Source organism: Drosophila grimshawi, unplaced genomic scaffold (genome assembly GCF_018153295.1).
Source record: "Drosophila grimshawi isolate 15287-2541.00 unplaced genomic scaffold, ASM1815329v1 contig_1377, whole genome shotgun sequence".
NCBI classification, from domain to species: Eukaryota; Metazoa; Arthropoda; class Insecta; order Diptera; family Drosophilidae; genus Drosophila; species Drosophila grimshawi.
In genome coordinates this window covers 12,836,503-12,852,753 of record NW_025062900.1, presented here as the reverse complement: position 1 = coordinate 12,852,753, position 16,251 = coordinate 12,836,503, and the positions used below count along the sequence as shown (strand labels likewise).

The window sequence follows — 16,251 nt, the reverse complement described above, 5'->3', positions numbered from 1 at the left end:
TTGCATCAGATAAGTTGGTGCGGCGAGCTCGTCTCGGTGGTCTTCTCGTAAGTTGGCCTGATTCAGATTTTTAATAAATACACATATTTAAACAAATTCTGAGTTGCTTAATGCTGATACGATGTGTACGTATACGTATGAGTAATGTCTGAGTCTATTTAGATTATGTTAATTAAGTCGATTGTTCATATTCAAAATTTGACTTTCTTCTGCTATTAAATATATTCAAATAGTTTATCAAACAAGTCATAAGACGCTCATAATCAAAAGTCATATTAACCTCAATAATACTAATATAATAATAATAATAATAATAATGATTAGCACAATGATGACAGTAATAATAACATTTATAGTAATATTATTATTAATTATAATTGCGATGAAGGAGAGTGTTACCATTCTCACTGGAAAAACACTGCTAAAGAAATATGAGAGCATCGCCTCTCCCCAACCTGGGGGCGAAAGATGTTACTGATAAGGCCCCGTTGGCAAGAGCCGTAACATTCGTTTACTCATTCGCTGGATGGAACTGTGGCGACAAACAACGCGACATGCCCGGGAATGGGAACTGCGCTGAGGCGCTGCTGCTGCGGATGCTGCTCTTGCTGGCAGCGACGCCAATGCTGGCAGCAGAACCAGCAGCGGGAAAAGAGCTCTTTGGCGATATACACGTTTCGGGCGAATTCGAATTACTCAGTCAGACACGAGAGCGTCAGCAGCATCTTTGCCAGCGCGAATTGCCGTAAGTAGCTGGAATAGTCATGGCTGTCACATCTAAAATAGGAGATATATAAACCAGACAGTGAATATGAATAGATAATATAGAAGAAGAAGCATAGATTAAAATATATTTGTCTCAGTGCTATATTCTTTCAGACACACAAGGAATTGCCGGTGCGTGGAAATGGCTCTACAATTTATTATCATCGGATTGAGCAGTGCTGCGAGGGTTATCGCCCGGACCCGTACAGCGGCCACTGTGTGCCGGACTGTGAGCAGACCTCGCCGTACGGCTGTCGCAATGGCTTCTGTCGTGGACCACAGCGCTGCGAGTGCTTTGCGGAGTTTGTGCGCAATGAGCAGGGCGCCTGTATTCACACCTGCCCTATTGCCTGCCAACACGGTAGGTGCTATCTGAATGGCACCTGTGCCTGCCACACCGGCTACACGCTGGACGAGGAGACGCACCTCTTCTGTCGCGCCCACTGCCCGAAGGGTTGTGGTACGCACGAAGAATGCATTGCTCCTGGCAAATGCGACTGTTCCGCCGGCTATCGACGCACCGCGGAGCTGGGCTGCCAGCCCATTTGTGCGCCAGACTGCGGCCACGGCAAGTGTGTGGCACCCAATCAGTGCGAGTGCTTCCCGGGCTTTATGAAACGACCGCAGCGCAATGTTTGCGAGGCCAAGTGCTACATGTAGGTAATTAATAGCTAATTACTTGAACAAGCTGAAGCTTATTTTATTTCTTCCTCTCCCACCACAGCAACTGTGAAAACGGGTTCTGTGAGTCGCGCTTGACGTGCCATTGTCGTGCGGGTTATCGATTCGATGGCAACACCACCAGCTGCCTGCCCGTCTGCCCGGATAACTGTGGCCACGGCAATGGCGTCTGTATTGCACCCGGCATTTGTCGCTGCTTTCAGGGCTACGAGCTTCGGGGCAGCAGCTGTGAGCCCAAGTGCGTAGGGTGAGTCTAAAGACAGTTATGAGTTGATATTACATTATATTCATAGTACAAATTTACCAAATATTACAAGTCTGTTAATATATTTTAAGCTGGTTATGTTTAAATATCCGTTCTATTATTCAATAAAATAAACATTAAAGAACAAATTTAATCAAAAGTTAGATATCGTGTGTAACAGTTATCATAGATAATAATGCTCTCGGAAATACGCATGTTCTAGTTATGGAAAATTATCAATAAAAACGTAGTATTTAAAATTCATTCAAAATTCGCTTACGGCTAACATCAAATTATTCTATCTAATACTTACAGATGTGTACCTTAAACACAAATAAGTCAACACGTCATAATTCCATAAATAACTTACAAAAGATTTTTGGTGTTGCCTAGGCTTCAATCAGACAATAAAATCTGGAAATCTAACTGTTTTTAGCCTGACTCCAGGAATCCAAATAATAAAAATATAATTATGTTAAGAATAATAAATAATGTATAATAAAACTAAGAAATTTGTATCTTATATCAGGTGTCATCATAAGCACTTTTAATTGAATTCAGTGTTAAAAGTGCTTAAATTGCATTGGCAATTATTTCATAGAAACAAAATGGACAGCATAAATAATTTTGAAAGCCATTTGGCATAGAGCTTATTGTGAAAAATAATATATTTAGAGAGCTTAAAACAGACGAATTCCAAACAATGACCTACAGCAAATATCGAATTGATGTCTGTTAACTGTCATTCCATTTATATTTGCAGCAACTGCGGTTATTATGGCAAATGCCTGGCGCCGAACGTGTGCGGCTGTGGTCCGGATGGGCAGCTATGTGTACAAGGCAGCTGCGATGCCACAGGACATTGTCAGTGTGCCACTGGATGGACGCACTACGTCGGCCAGTGCGTAGAGCCGCAAAACATAATGCAGTTGGTGAGCAACGAGAGGCAGCGCAGGAAACATAATGAAGACTTCAAATACGAGTTCAATACACTGATTGGGCGTATATTTATTTGGGAGTAACGTTAAGATATATAAGAAATAAAGGAGCAATTGATTAAACAGGCTGACAGCTCTGACGTCCCTTGATGCCGCTCTTGATAAAGCCCGGCCTGCAGATGCAAAAGTTTGGCGCACTACAATAGCCATTGGGGCAGCCCTGCGGGCAGTGGGCCTGACAAATATTACGCTGATGCTCGTCCAGTATATAGCCCGGCTTGCACTCGCACTGGTTCTGGCCGATGCAGACCCCGTTCAAGCAGGGCATATCACAGTGCGGCACACATTGTCCGCTCTTCTGGTCCCAATCGTAGCCGGGCGCACATTCGCATGTATTTGGCGCCACACAACGGCCGCCATTCCTGCAGGGTCTGTGTGGGGAAGAGGTTAATTATTAGTTAATAAAACTGATTTTAAATTATTTTGAAGGTACAGCAATAATTGCATAACAATTTCAGCATGGCTGAGTCAACTTTGAGCCAGTATTTTCAACTTTTGTTTGTCAACTCACTGTTCGCAAACGGGTTCGCAACGTCCGACGACCTTTGCGTAGCCGGTGCGGCAGTCGCATTGGCCTGGCGCAACACATTTTCCATTCTCGCATTGGTCACAGACGGGAGCACAGCTGCCATCGCCAGCACGGCGATAGCCCAGTAGGCAGTCGCATTTGTTGGGCGCCACACAGCGTCCGTTGGCACAGCCCGGATTGCACTGCGGCTGGCAGTATTTACGGCTAACGGGATCTAGGCTGTATCCTTCACGGCAACGACATTCGTTTTGATCGTCGCAGACACCATTGCCACAGCCCAGGGGGCAGGTGGAGATGCACTTGCCCTCGTCAGTCCTCACATGCTTTGGCATGCAGACGCAGGTGTTGGGCGCCGTGCAAATGCCATTAGGACAGTCATCCTTACAGATCGGCTCGCAGCGGCGATAAATATGCGGATTACGTTCGTAGCCTTCGCAGCACACCTGAATCTGGCTTAAATCCGGCGAGGTGCCATTGCCAACAGCGTTCTCCCGCGAGCCGTGCAACAATGAGGCGGTACTGTAAAGAAACGGACAGAATATGTTAAAGTCAACTTTCACTGATTCAGAATATTACTTACTTATTTTACGATAAATTTAAATAAAACATTAAAATAATTTCAAATAGGAATTTCGATTAAAAAATGTCTTCAATTGTTTTTCATGGCTCCTTCTCATATGAAATATTAAAATAATATCATTCAAATACCCATTAAATTATTTTTCAATCAGAAAGAAATGGGATATTTCCTGCAAAAGATAAATATTTAACAGGCAATATGTATTTATTATTTATTCATCAAAGTTTGCTCTAGCTAAAAATATATATAAATATTTCTGCTAAGCCTTACATTACTTTTAATTCACGAATTTGTTTTGATTGTTTGAGAAGTCAACTGTGCCTGATACCACGCTCTATATGATGTATATATGGTATTACCATGCGCAAACCATTTATTTTGTTATTCAACAAGCTCTAATCAGAATTGTTTTGGAATATCACATTAATATATATATATGCACTGAATACATAAGTTCGAGTTGTATATATATTCTACTGCAAGACGTATTTCATTATCAAGCAAGTCGAGGATGTCGAGGTCATCAGTTCAATGTTTAGCTGGCCTATTTTCAAATACTGAAAACTGCGCGATAATAATTAGTTCAGCTTATAAAATGGGCTCTAACATTTAAATACTTCACTGCATTCCCCCTTTTATACTTACGGTACTTCCTTGTAGCATATGCCACTGGCCATAGCCGATCTGGTCTTGTTGATAAACAGGGCCGTCTCATCCAGAATCTGTGGAGCACGAGTCGCTTGGTTCATCGACTGGACATAGTGGCCCGAGTATGCTTCACCGCCCTGATAAGTCTCGGCAGGCACAAAGTTGGAATAGCTGCCATAATTGCTATATTGGGTCTGGGAATTAAATTGGGTCTGGTTGAACTCGCTGGTGCCATTGCTAGACAGCAGCAGATTGCCCGAAGCCGGTATTGGCTGGCGAGTCTTGATGCCCGCCGTCTTGTACTGTGCCTCGCCAGTGCCGCAGAGTGCGAGCAGCAGCGTTGTCAGCTTAAGCAGCTGCCACGATGAGCTCATGATTTCTGACGTCACTTGGTTGGGAGTGCTAACAAATAATTTCAATGTTTTGCAATTCAAAAAATGCTCACGTCCGCACTTCACAGTTGCTGCACTTTAACTAACCGCTTAGCACATTCAAAATTCAATCGCGAGTCGCGAATTTAGCTGCCAGCCTCCAACCTCTAGCCCCCGTCGAGCCGATTACTTCTAATCAGAACCTCGGACTGTGCCTATCAATAATACCGAAGGTTACTCTCCCATCCGAAACTTGTTGTTGTTTTAATTGTTTTCATTGTTGTAGGCCAATCAGGTTGAGCTTTATCTTGCTTGCTAATGAATTACCTAGCTTAAATATGATTTCTGAGCAGTTCCGAGAAATGATTGAGTGATGCAATCAAGTAGAAAAATATTCTGTTATTCAGTCTGTGATCACTGAGCAGTTGAGCCCAACCACTTGATGCGCTTCCTCGTGTAAAAACAGCACAACAAATAAATGGAACTCAAAGACATTTTAAGTCTCATCCTCGAGTATATTAATTTAAACCATAACATTTAATAATATAACAATATATTATTTAATATTTAGAATAAAGCTCATACAGATTAATTTACTTTTAAACTAAAAATGTATGTTTTGGGAAATGAAGACCAATGTTTTTTAATAAAAGCTAACATGATAGAAATCAAGAATTTTGATTTCCACAGACTTGTCGACCTCATCTTGCCAACTTGCAATGTGCCTGTTCTTTATAATATCCAGGGCCACATTCACAGTAGCCAGGCGAGAGGCAAACACCATTAGTGCAATCCTCCTCGCAAATGGGCTCACATTTGAGAATTTTGGAACTGCCACGATTCACGTAGCCATCACAGCAGTAGGAGATCTGACGTTCACTCAGCTGCGGATCCAAAGTAGAAACTCTGCAAACATATGATATTTAGACGTTTTGCTGACGACTTAATACTCAGATCAGTTGACTGTATTTACAATTGGGTTTTATAGCAAATGCCCGAGTTACGATTCATCAGCAACTCACTTCTCCAAATTTGATAGTCGCTCCGATCGACCTTCCAGAATTGTCCAGATGTATGCGTGGGTAGCAGATGCAATGTTAAGCAGCCGATCAGCAATCCAAATATTTTGCTGTGCGACAGCATAATTCGTCTCGCTCTCTGAATTTAAGAATAGAATTATCGCAATGTTTGCTTAATGTGCTCAAATGTAGGCGAGCAACTGAGCTGCTCTCGTTATGAGCACTGCTTTTATAGAAGGAAACGAACTGAGCTTTGTGAAACCATAAATAGATTAATATATTTGCATAATCGGCAGTGGCATCTTATTAAAAGGAGGAATATAATATGTACACACATATATACAAAGAAGTCAAACAACCCCCTTGCAGCCACGCCACTAGCTTAGTGATAAGCAACGGCGGCGCAACGGATCTTAATTTCAAGACAACAATTGCATTGTGCTTGACATCGAAATTGTAAATAGTATTTAAATGTATCTTTTCTTTTCTTTCTGTGAAGCATGTATAAGTGTATTTTTGTTCAATCTGTTATCACCAGCTCACACCAACCATCTGTTCGATTCGATCATGCCGGCGGAACCCAGTATAAAGTGCCTGCCCAGTAGCAAATCGAACTCGTGCATTAGTGAGGCATTCACTCGCAATGGATTCATGGAGGCGTAGGTAGTCACCGTATCCGGCGACATGCACTTATCGATGAATCGCGTCGTACCCACTAAGCAGCGACAACGACCCTCCGAATTGCAGTAGCCATTTTCGCATCTCTGGTAGCTCTCCACCGGACCCTGCACCATCGCACAGCCACAAATATTTGGCGCAATGCAACGGCCATAGAAGCCACAGCCACGATCGCAGACAGCGTCGCAGCGCTCTCGATTTCTCGCATACCCATTGAAGCACCGGCAATTCCCTGGTGAGATGCACACCCCATTAAGGCAGTCATCGCCACAATCGGGCAGGCAGCTGGTGGTGTTGATATCGTATCGGTAACCATTCTGGCACACGCAGGTGGTTTGATTTGCACAAAAGCCATTCTCACAGCGCCTATTTGGAGGAAGAAGACATAGAATTGTGATATTGAGAATAATGTCTAAATTTGTACTAAAATTTGGGTTAAAAGTTAGGTATTGAGAATTATCATGTGAGACTTGCATTTTTAATAAAATACTTATATTTTAAATCATTTTTTTTATGGTGACTTTCTAAAAAAAGGTATTTTGAAGTGAAAGAATTTTAAAAATGAAAGATAATGTATTTACAAATATATGTATATAAGATGAGATCCAACACAATTTGAATTCCCTTCGATTCTTCCTTAAAAACTTTTCGAAGAACTCGTTTAGCTTTACCTAACCAATATCAAGAAAACTTGTATAATATACTCATAACAAAATACTCTCATTGATACTTACATGTAGCAATTGCCTTCGCAAGAGCTGCCATTCATGCGTTTTTTAAAGCCGGGAAAGCATTCGCACTGATTGGGGGCCACACAGTGACCATAGCCACAGTCCGGAATGCACATGGGCTGGCAGCCGAGGGCATTCGATTCGCGCAGACCACGGGCATAGCCCTCGGCGCAGACGCACTTACCCGGCTCGAGGCAGATCTCGTTGTGACCACAGGTGGCATTGCACTGCGGCTGGCAGAAGCGTTGCGATCCATCCAACTCGAAGCCCTTCTCGCACCTGCAGGTGCCATTCAAATAGCACTGGCCGTGTGGGCACCCCAGCGGGCAGGTGGGCACACAGTTGTTCCGATAGTTGAGCACGAAGTCGTCGAAGCATTGGCAGCGTCCACCCGGCAGACAGAAGCCATTCTCCTGGCACCGCTCACCACAATCCGGCACACACCTGCTCCAGTCGTACTCGTAGCGTCGCCAGCCCTTGCAGCACACCTCGATGACATTAAAGTGCGGGTTTGTGCTGCTGTTGCCCACAATCTTAACTTCTTTGTCATACTGAAAGAATACAGCACTGGCAATAGAAATATTGTATTAGTGTTACATATACAAAGCACTATTTGGTAAGTGGAGAGAATTGATAAACATAAGAATTCAAGTTAAGCTAATCCAGAAACCGTTCATAAATATTATGGAGGAAAATGTTATTTATAAGCCTTGTTAATATTCTAAGTACTTTTACTTCCTTGCTATAACTATTATAAAGAGAATTTAATTCTTTGTCTGTGCATATCAATTATGATATTTGTGTGTCCTTCGCTGGAGTAGCTTCTTTTTATTTAAATCAGTTTTTCTGTACAGCTTCAATTAATAAAATAATAACTTTATAATTTCCTAGTTTTACTTACGGCACTTCCCGATAGCATTTATCCGGATACACGCCTCGTTGCGGCAGCGATAATCCTTGTGGAATTATGTACGGCTTGCGTGTGGATGTAGTTGAGGAATAGCGTCTCTGCTGGATCTGCTGCTCCCGTTGTTGCTGCAGCAGCAGTTCCTTCTGATGCAGGCGCTGCTGCTCATCGAGTAGCTGCTGCTTCAGTTGCTGTTCGTATAGTTGCAGATCCAGGGCGTGCATCACGCAAAAATAGATGAGCAGAAGACTGGCCTGCAGAGCCACCGATCGCAGCACTGCGGACATGGATTATTGATGGCTCCTCTCTCGTTTCCTGGCTCTAATATTTTTTAGTTGAGCGCTTCTCTGATTGCACTGCGGCCCGCTCAAGTCGCTGTTGTTTACTGTGTGCCAGCAGCGGGCGTAGTTAGAGAAACGGGTCAGCGCTTAATCGCAGCTGCGAGGCAAGCAGCGATAAGCGAAAGGGGCTTTTAATTATTAGCGAGAGACTGAGGACCACTGAAATTAAGAGTACTTGAACGGTCTAAAAGCAACAAGACAGCAGCAAAAAGAGAGATCAAGAGAGATGAGAGGTTTAGAAAATAATATTAAATTATATATACATACATAGCTAGCTATTGCGAAGCAGCAATAATTTATTGATTGCGATGTACAACAAAATTTGAAAATATTAATTGTGTGAAAACTAACAACTTAATTATTATAAATCGAAAACTTATAAAATGATTGCCTTCGAAGAAACTGAAATAAATGTATTGCTGAAAACGTAATTATAAAATATTTAAGACTTATTAATTTCCAATTCTCAAATTAAACTTAATTATTATTATTATTTATTTTATTTTAATGCCAATTTCTTTATCATATGTATATTCTTTTTAGCATTGGGAAATTGCAATAGTATCCCAAGAGGCACTTTAAATTGCTTGTCATGCAAACTTTTTTAGCCTTTTTTAAAATTGTATTCGGAAGATACCCGAAATGCTCCAGTGTGAAAAGCAACAAACAACTGATAAGCGATAAGCGTCAGCAAATATTGGGGCAGTGGAGCGCCAGCAAAACTTGAGAATTTAGTAGGAATTTAGCAATTGGCTAGCAAGCAACGGAAAACAACATAATTTTCAAACATTAAAATGCGCCTACTTACTCAAGGCCAGAAACTAATCTTGCTGCTGTGCTTCGCCAGGATTGGAGCGAATGAGCCTCGCAATCAGGGATCGGAATTCGATGCGCCTATGCAATATAATAACAGACGATTCACCTCGAATGTGAACAGATATCAGACTCCCCACCCGCTTTATCAGCGTCCTGGTGACATAAACTTCTATGTGGACGGGACTGCAGTCTATGTGAACGGGACTGCAGTCCAGCAGCCACGGAGGCGTGAATATATGCTGCGTATTCACGAGAGTGTGTCCAGCCGGGCACTGCACAAGTGTCGCATTTGGGTGCCGTAAGTTACTGAAGAAACTCAAATTTCACAATTTCATTGCCAACTGATTCATGTTAGTCTCTAATCACTAGAGCAGAGTCGGTGTCCAAGTATCCGCTTGCGAATCTCATACAGACGGACATGGCCAACAAGTTGTCCTCCATTGAGGTCTGCTGCACCGGTTATATGCCCACCCGGCTGATGGGCGTCACCGTCTGCCGGCCCATTTGTGGCTGTCAGAATGGTGGTTGCCGTCGTCCTGGCGAGTGCGACTGTTACGAGGGCTTCGTGAAAAACGATAATGGAGACTGTGTGTTCGCGTGTCCAATTGGCTGCCAAAATGGTCGCTGTTATCTTGACGGCAGTTGCCAATGCGACGCGGGCTATATGCTGGACGAGACACGACGCTTCTGCCGACCCATCTGCAGCAGCGGGTGCGGCAATAATCCGCGACACAACTGCACCGAACCGGAGGTATGCAGCTGCGCCAAGGGCTATCAGCTAACCAACGATGGATGCCAGCCCATTTGTGAACCCGATTGCGGCATCGGTGGCCTTTGCAAGGGCGACAATGAGTGCGACTGCGGTCCGGGCTACACGCTCAAGGATGGCGTCTGTCAAAACGATTGCTATCAGTAAGTATATGAGTACTATAATTCAGTTGTCGCTTAAAAATTAAAACTCCAAAACAATCCAAACATGAGATTCATCATTTTAATGTGAATTAATGCATTTTTTCATTTGAGAGCCTGATTTTTTTAGTTGCGAGCGACCACTGTATTTCACTATAGTTTTCTTTGTATTCCAAAATTCATAAACATTTAAAACTTACAGAAAATGCAATAATGGAATTTGTGTGAGTCGTAATCGTTGCATCTGTGATCCCGGCTTTACATATCACGAGCAGTCCACGACCTGCGTACCTGTTTAACAGCCAGTAATAATAATATTTGCTTGCTTTATTAAAATTAAAAATATATACAGTGTTTGCATAAAATGAATTTGTTTATCAATGGGTGCTGTCCGAATTAATTTTGAAAAATCACATAGCCCTGGTCTCCTATAAACTCTTTTCTGTGTAATATAAAAATATTCAAATCGACGACATTGATTTATAGAAAGAATAAAATTCAAATTAAAAGTCAATAAGTATAATAGAGCAGATGGGATGTCATTGATACAACTAGTTCATGAATGTTATCATATCTTAAACAAATGCCATTCAAAATAAGTAAATATATATAAATATATATATATATAACAAACTTTATTTATATTTGTATAGTAGTATGTTATATAAAGATTAAAAAAATGCAAATACAAATGGATGCAAAACATTATTATTTATATATATGTATATTAAGTTTCAAATGAGACTATTGTCTCTATAGCCATTAAACTCTAACCACTTGCAACAATAAACAGATGCCAGAGCACCAAGCGAGAACCGCAGGCCATATGGCTGCAATTGGCGCCGTCTTGGAGAAGCTGAGTGCCGCCTCTTTCCAGACCTGTTGATTGTTAATTGATTGGCTTAGCTGTTTGGCCATCATGCATACAAAGCGTTGCTCCAGCTGCTCAATGTTGCAGAGCAGCGATCGACTATCGCAGCGACATTGGCTGAGTTCTAAACAGGGCTGATCATGGTCATCCATGCATGTGTTGGCGCACTTGAGGGCAACATCATCCGACTCGGTCAATTCTTGCCAACAGTTGCAGTTGTCCGTGCAATTCGTTGAGGGCAACTGAAGCAAATCTGGAGGTGCAGTTGAGCTGAAAGATGTTGTTGTCTCAATCGATGTGGTCAACTTTAATTCTTGCACGCAACCATCTTCAGTGGGTTCATAGCCAGAAAAACACTGGCATTCATCTGGTGCTGTACAAATGCCATTCTCACAGCCTCGACTGCAGTTGGGCTTGCAGATCGTTTCGCTGACACCATCAGCGGGAACAAATCCCTCGTTGCAGCTGCATTGTTCCGGGGCCAGGCAAGTGCCATTCACGCAGGTCATCTGGCAGCTGGGCTCGCACACATGTTGAAAGCCATCTTTTCCCCCTGGCACGTACCCAATATGGCAGATGCACAGCTGTGGCGCCTTGCAGTCGCCATTCTCACATGCAGGGTTGCAGATGGGCTCACAGATGTGCTGGGAGTCCTCTGCGAAACGATAGTCAGGTTCACAGACACAAGTCTCTGGTTCGCTGCAGATGCCGTGAACGCAGCTGGGACTGCACTGCGGCTCGCAGGTGTTGTTCGGGCCCATTAGGTAACCAGGACTGCATGCGCACAACTCGGGCTCAAAGCAATAGCCATGCGAGCAGCCTTGACTGCAGTTGGGCTTGCAGATCGTTTCGCTGACACCATCAGCGGGAACAAATCCCTCGTTGCAGCTGCATTGTTCCGGGGCCAGGCAAGTACCATTCACACAGGTCATCTGGCAGCTGGGCTCGCACACATGTTGAAAGCCATCTTTTCCCCCTGGCACGTACCCAATATGGCAGATGCACAGCTGTGGCGCCTTGCAGTCGCCATTCTCACATGCAGGATTGCAGATGGGTTCACAGATGTGCTGGGAGTCCTCTGCGAAACGATAGTCAGGTTCACAGACACAAGTCTCTGGTTCGCTGCAGATGCCATGAACGCAGCTGGGACTGCACTGCGGCTCGCAGGTGTTGTTCGGGCCCATTAGGTAACCAGGACTGCATGCGCACAACTCGGGCTCAAAGCAATAGCCATGCGAGCAGCCTTGACTGCATATGGGCCGACACTTCTGCTCCTCTACGGAGAACTCATAACCATCATAGCATACACACTTATCCGGCGCCACACATCTCGCATAGTCATGGCAGCCCTTGGAACACTGCGGTTCGCATTGCTTTTGATCCCTTTGGGCATAGCCGACAGCACAGACGCACAGCTCAGGTTCCTGGCATTTGCTGTGCTCCGGGCATGCTACACTGCACACAGGCTGACAGCTGGAAATATTGGCATTCCAATTGTAACCCACATCACATTGGCATTTTCCTGGATTGACACAGCTACTGTGAGGTCCACAATCTGGTTCACAGATGGGTCTGCATTTGCCCGCCTCCGCTTTGTATCCATCGTGGCACTCGCAGAGATTGGGTTCTTTGCAGTAGCTGTTGGCAGCGCAGCTGGACTTGCACACCGGCTGGCAAGGGGCACTTGGCGAGGATCTCTTATAACCCAATTGACACTCGCAAATGTCTGGAGCTGAACAGAAGCTGTGATTTCCACATGACTGGATGCACTGCGGCACACAGTCACTTTCTCCGTAAATTCGCGTGTAGCCCGTTTTGCAGACGCACCTATTAGGCGCCTCACAGGTACTGTGCTTGCCACAGCCGTCACAAACTGGACTGCAATTTGCACCCGCATATCCCTCATCACATACACATTTGTGGGGAGCTCCACAATGGCTATGTCCCTTACAGCCTCTGCGGCATATGGGCCTGCAGTTATCTGTTGATCCTTCGTAGCCAGCACAGCAGTGATATTGTGTCTCAAATCTGTAGCGCGTCTAAGTCACACGCAAGTATAAAAATAAAAGTTGTAAATATATATTTTTTTTTAAGTTATAATACCTCAATACACTTTTTTAATTTGTTGTATAGAAAAATACTTATAGAAAATATATTAGAAATAACCAAGTTTGCTCAAATAATAAATGCAGCAATCAAACATAAATATCTAAAATATAAAAATAAATCAAAAATGATATATATAAAATATAAATAAATATAGTATCTTGACTAACATTCAATTATTTTTGTGTGGAGTACACCCAAGCACATTTTAACAACAAAAAAGTGTATTTTGTGATTAAATTAAATTCTCTGAAAACTGATTGAATTCGTTGCCTCACCTCGGGCACTTCAACACTTTCGATTCTTTGCTGTCTTTTCCAAAACCACAACACTTTTTCAGAGTAACTAATAATCTTAGTTTTTGGTACCCATTGACTATAAGTAATTTGTTTCAATTGGCTGCACACATTTAGCAGCAGTGCTGTTGTTGTACAACACCCAATCATAACTAATAAGAAATACGTCCAAAAATATATACACTTCATTGTCGAATTTTCAAAATAGTATTTATTTCGAGACTTGTCACATCTCCCATGTGAGGACACTTCACTAGCTCGCTCCAAACTCAACTGAGCTTAGACTTAGGCTCATATTTGCTTAAGGCTACAGATTTGCACATCCGTTTATTTTGATAGGCCCTACACAAAAATTATACATGAACTGTGTGGATTAGGTTTATATACGTATTCTGTATGTATGTGTGCTAAACAAAACGTAAAAAATTAAATAAGATGACAAAGTCCATTTCATGCATTTGTTTTTTAAATTTTTTTTTTTTAGCTAACGTGACTTACTTTTTCAGTATGTTCATTTCTTTGCCATTATAATAAACTGTGTGGGTTGATTTATCTTTTTCCATTTTATTTTCTAATAATATTCTTCAAAATTATGATTTATATATAATGCTTTGTTCTGTATTACCATATACTATAAACAAAAAACTCCCATCAATAATTATATTTATATTTAATATAATATAATATATATTAAGAGCGCTCATTTTATTTAAAGCTTTTAGAATTGGTGATTGGGAACAAACCGGTCGGTACATTTCGTGCGAATTATGCCACCAAGAATTATATGAATACATTGGCTGTCCCATATAGGTAACGTATTTCAGCTGGCTGCACACATGTTTTCCATACGCACTGATAGTTGCCAAATGGCAACAAACTAGGAAAAAACTAGCCCAAAAATAATAGCAGCTACTCATCGTAAAACTCGAATTTATGTTAAAAACTTTTTTATATAAAATTGTTATTTATGTTTCATAAAGGAGCGCGCTTCGAATTAAACTGAGGCTCGGATCAAATGTACAACTTGCCATATTCTATTTCTCACACATCCGTTCATTACTCTGTTTTTAACAAGCTGATATAAGAAAAAAAAATATGTTAAGCAGCTATAATAACAATGTATATGCAATCTAACAACAACGCTATTTGTATAACCCAGAGAGTAAAGAGATTTCTCTCTACTATATAATTTCCAAATGATACAGTATAGTAGAAGACCTTGAGACGGATATTACAATTTTATCAAGAGCGAACAAAAAGAAGAAAGAAATAATTAAATGAAATCACTTAAAATGTATGTAAATGAATGGACATTTTTAGTCGATGTACTTTGTACACGAAAATATTATGCATGCCAAAAAGAAAAAGAAAATACTTGGACGATTATTTTGATATATTTTGCTTTGCAGTGGAAACACAATGAGCTTAGTAGTGCTTAGTAGCAATGATTTAACAAGATGCAAAACTCATAAATAATTTTTACTTGAGGCTTTTATACATTTTTGTGAGTCACAAAGAATTCATGTATATCGAAAAGGGCATTTGGTTGTTCGTGTTGATTACTTATCTATACATTGTAATAAGCTTTGCTGTAACAACATTTTTATACTGATTACGATAGGTCCAAACATATTTGACTTTCTGTTTATTTAATGAATAATTATGTTTAGCCTTGAGTTTATTAATACTTTACATTTAGGAGCTATTTTCAATGCTTTCCAGTATTGTAACATATATATCATCTGTGTTTTTAGATGGTAGCCATATCCGTATTCGAGGAGTAAGTTGGTTTATTATAGCGCAATACAGAAGACAAGTTCTTCAACACCAAAGAAGATAACGATGCCACCGAATGTAATGAAATCCGCTGCCATATTAAATCATTTTGGTTATAGCCAGCAATGCATTCGCATTTGTCTGACAGGACACAATAGCTGTTATCTCCGCACTTGATACTGCACTTGGCCAGCAGCGATTATCCTTACCCATAAAGCCTAACTTACAGTGACACTCGTTTGGTTTCACACAAAAGCTGTTCTCTTCACACTCTATAGAATAAATGGGCTCGCAACTGACATTTGTATTATTTTGAAAGCCATCGTTTCACCCACTTTCATTAGGCTGAACGCACTATTCATTCTCTGCGGGCAAATCGGCTGACAAATGCCTTGCGGATCCACCTGGTAGCCATATTTGCATAGGCACACCTCTGGCTTGGCACAGGAACTATTTTTTTGACGTGGATTGGAACAATGTGTCACACAAAATTCCGTATCATATCTCTTGAAGCTCTACAGGCAGTCGCATGTGTTTGTTTCCTTACATTCCTCATCGTCTATATCCTCATAGTCAGCGTTGCACTCACAGATATTTAGCCTGGCGCAGTGTTCACTAAGTCCACAGTCCGCATTGCATTTTTGTTTACAATTTGTTTCGTTTTTCGCTGATCTGGTGTAATCCGGAGAGCAAAGGCACATGTCACCAGGATTGGGGCAATAAGTGTGCGATCCACAATTATCATCACATTATTCCGTATGGCCGTCGAATCCTTTCACACAGTCAGACTGCATTTGGAAAAGCAATTACGCTAACCTAACTTTCTTTTCAATAATCTGTGGACCAAAGAAATCCATTTTCACACATGCATTCATATTTATATATAGATTGACCTTACCTCTTACAAGTAACAGTTTCATTGACTGAAGCGTTTTCCACTCCTCCACTAGTCTTCAATCGAAAGTGAGACACTGACATAGGACAT

The 16,251-nt window shown here is 41.8% G+C and overlaps 5 protein-coding genes across 6 annotated transcripts; 1 reads left to right on the top strand and 4 right to left on the bottom strand.

The window, feature by feature from the left end:
- Positions 1-382: 382 nt before the first annotated feature.
- On the top strand, positions 383-10,571 carry LOC6562581. Its single transcript, XM_043214742.1, has 11 exons — positions 383-470; positions 582-745; positions 880-1,421; positions 1,490-1,693; positions 2,454-2,708; positions 4,477-4,787; positions 6,374-6,494; positions 7,270-7,753; positions 9,272-9,606; positions 9,678-10,220; positions 10,420-10,571. The coding sequence occupies exons 1-11, from the start codon at positions 383-385 to the stop codon at positions 10,514-10,516; spliced, it is 3,144 nt and encodes a 1,047-aa protein (XP_043070677.1). The 3' UTR covers positions 10,517-10,571.
- On the bottom strand, positions 2,668-5,024 carry LOC6562582 (von Willebrand factor D and EGF domain-containing protein). Its single transcript, XM_001988333.2, has 3 exons — positions 4,443-5,024; positions 3,200-3,736; positions 2,668-3,059 (listed from the first exon to the last, which is right to left on the bottom strand). The coding sequence occupies exons 1-3, from the start codon at positions 4,817-4,819 to the stop codon at positions 2,747-2,749; spliced, it is 1,227 nt and encodes a 408-aa protein (XP_001988369.1). The 5' UTR covers positions 4,820-5,024; the 3' UTR covers positions 2,668-2,746.
- On the bottom strand, positions 5,340-6,033 carry LOC6561878. Its single transcript, XM_001988334.2, has 2 exons — positions 5,790-6,033; positions 5,340-5,722 (listed from the first exon to the last, which is right to left on the bottom strand). Exons 1-2 carry the CDS (start codon positions 5,957-5,959, stop codon positions 5,518-5,520), a joined length of 375 nt encoding a protein of 124 aa, XP_001988370.1. The 5' UTR covers positions 5,960-6,033; the 3' UTR covers positions 5,340-5,517.
- On the bottom strand, positions 6,088-8,535 carry LOC6561590 (fibrillin-1). Its single transcript, XM_001988335.2, has 3 exons — positions 8,146-8,535; positions 7,248-7,811; positions 6,088-6,879 (listed from the first exon to the last, which is right to left on the bottom strand). The coding sequence occupies exons 1-3, from the start codon at positions 8,436-8,438 to the stop codon at positions 6,375-6,377; spliced, it is 1,362 nt and encodes a 453-aa protein (XP_001988371.1). The 5' UTR covers positions 8,439-8,535; the 3' UTR covers positions 6,088-6,374.
- A 271-nt stretch (positions 10,572-10,842) lies between the features above and the next one.
- Positions 10,843-14,399, bottom strand: LOC6561579 (fibrillin-2). Of its 2 annotated transcripts, none has more exons than XM_032736620.2 (2): positions 14,234-14,399; positions 10,843-13,127 (listed from the first exon to the last, which is right to left on the bottom strand). In XM_032736620.2, exons 1-2 carry the CDS (start codon positions 14,294-14,296, stop codon positions 10,980-10,982), a joined length of 2,211 nt encoding a protein of 736 aa, XP_032592511.1. In that variant the 5' UTR covers positions 14,297-14,399; the 3' UTR covers positions 10,843-10,979. The 2 variants fall into 2 exon arrangements, with proteins under 2 accessions (XP_032592511.1, XP_001988373.1); XM_001988337.3 differs by lacking the exon at positions 14,234-14,399 and adding an exon at positions 13,473-13,729.
- Between the last annotated feature and the right edge of the window lie 1,852 nt (positions 14,400-16,251).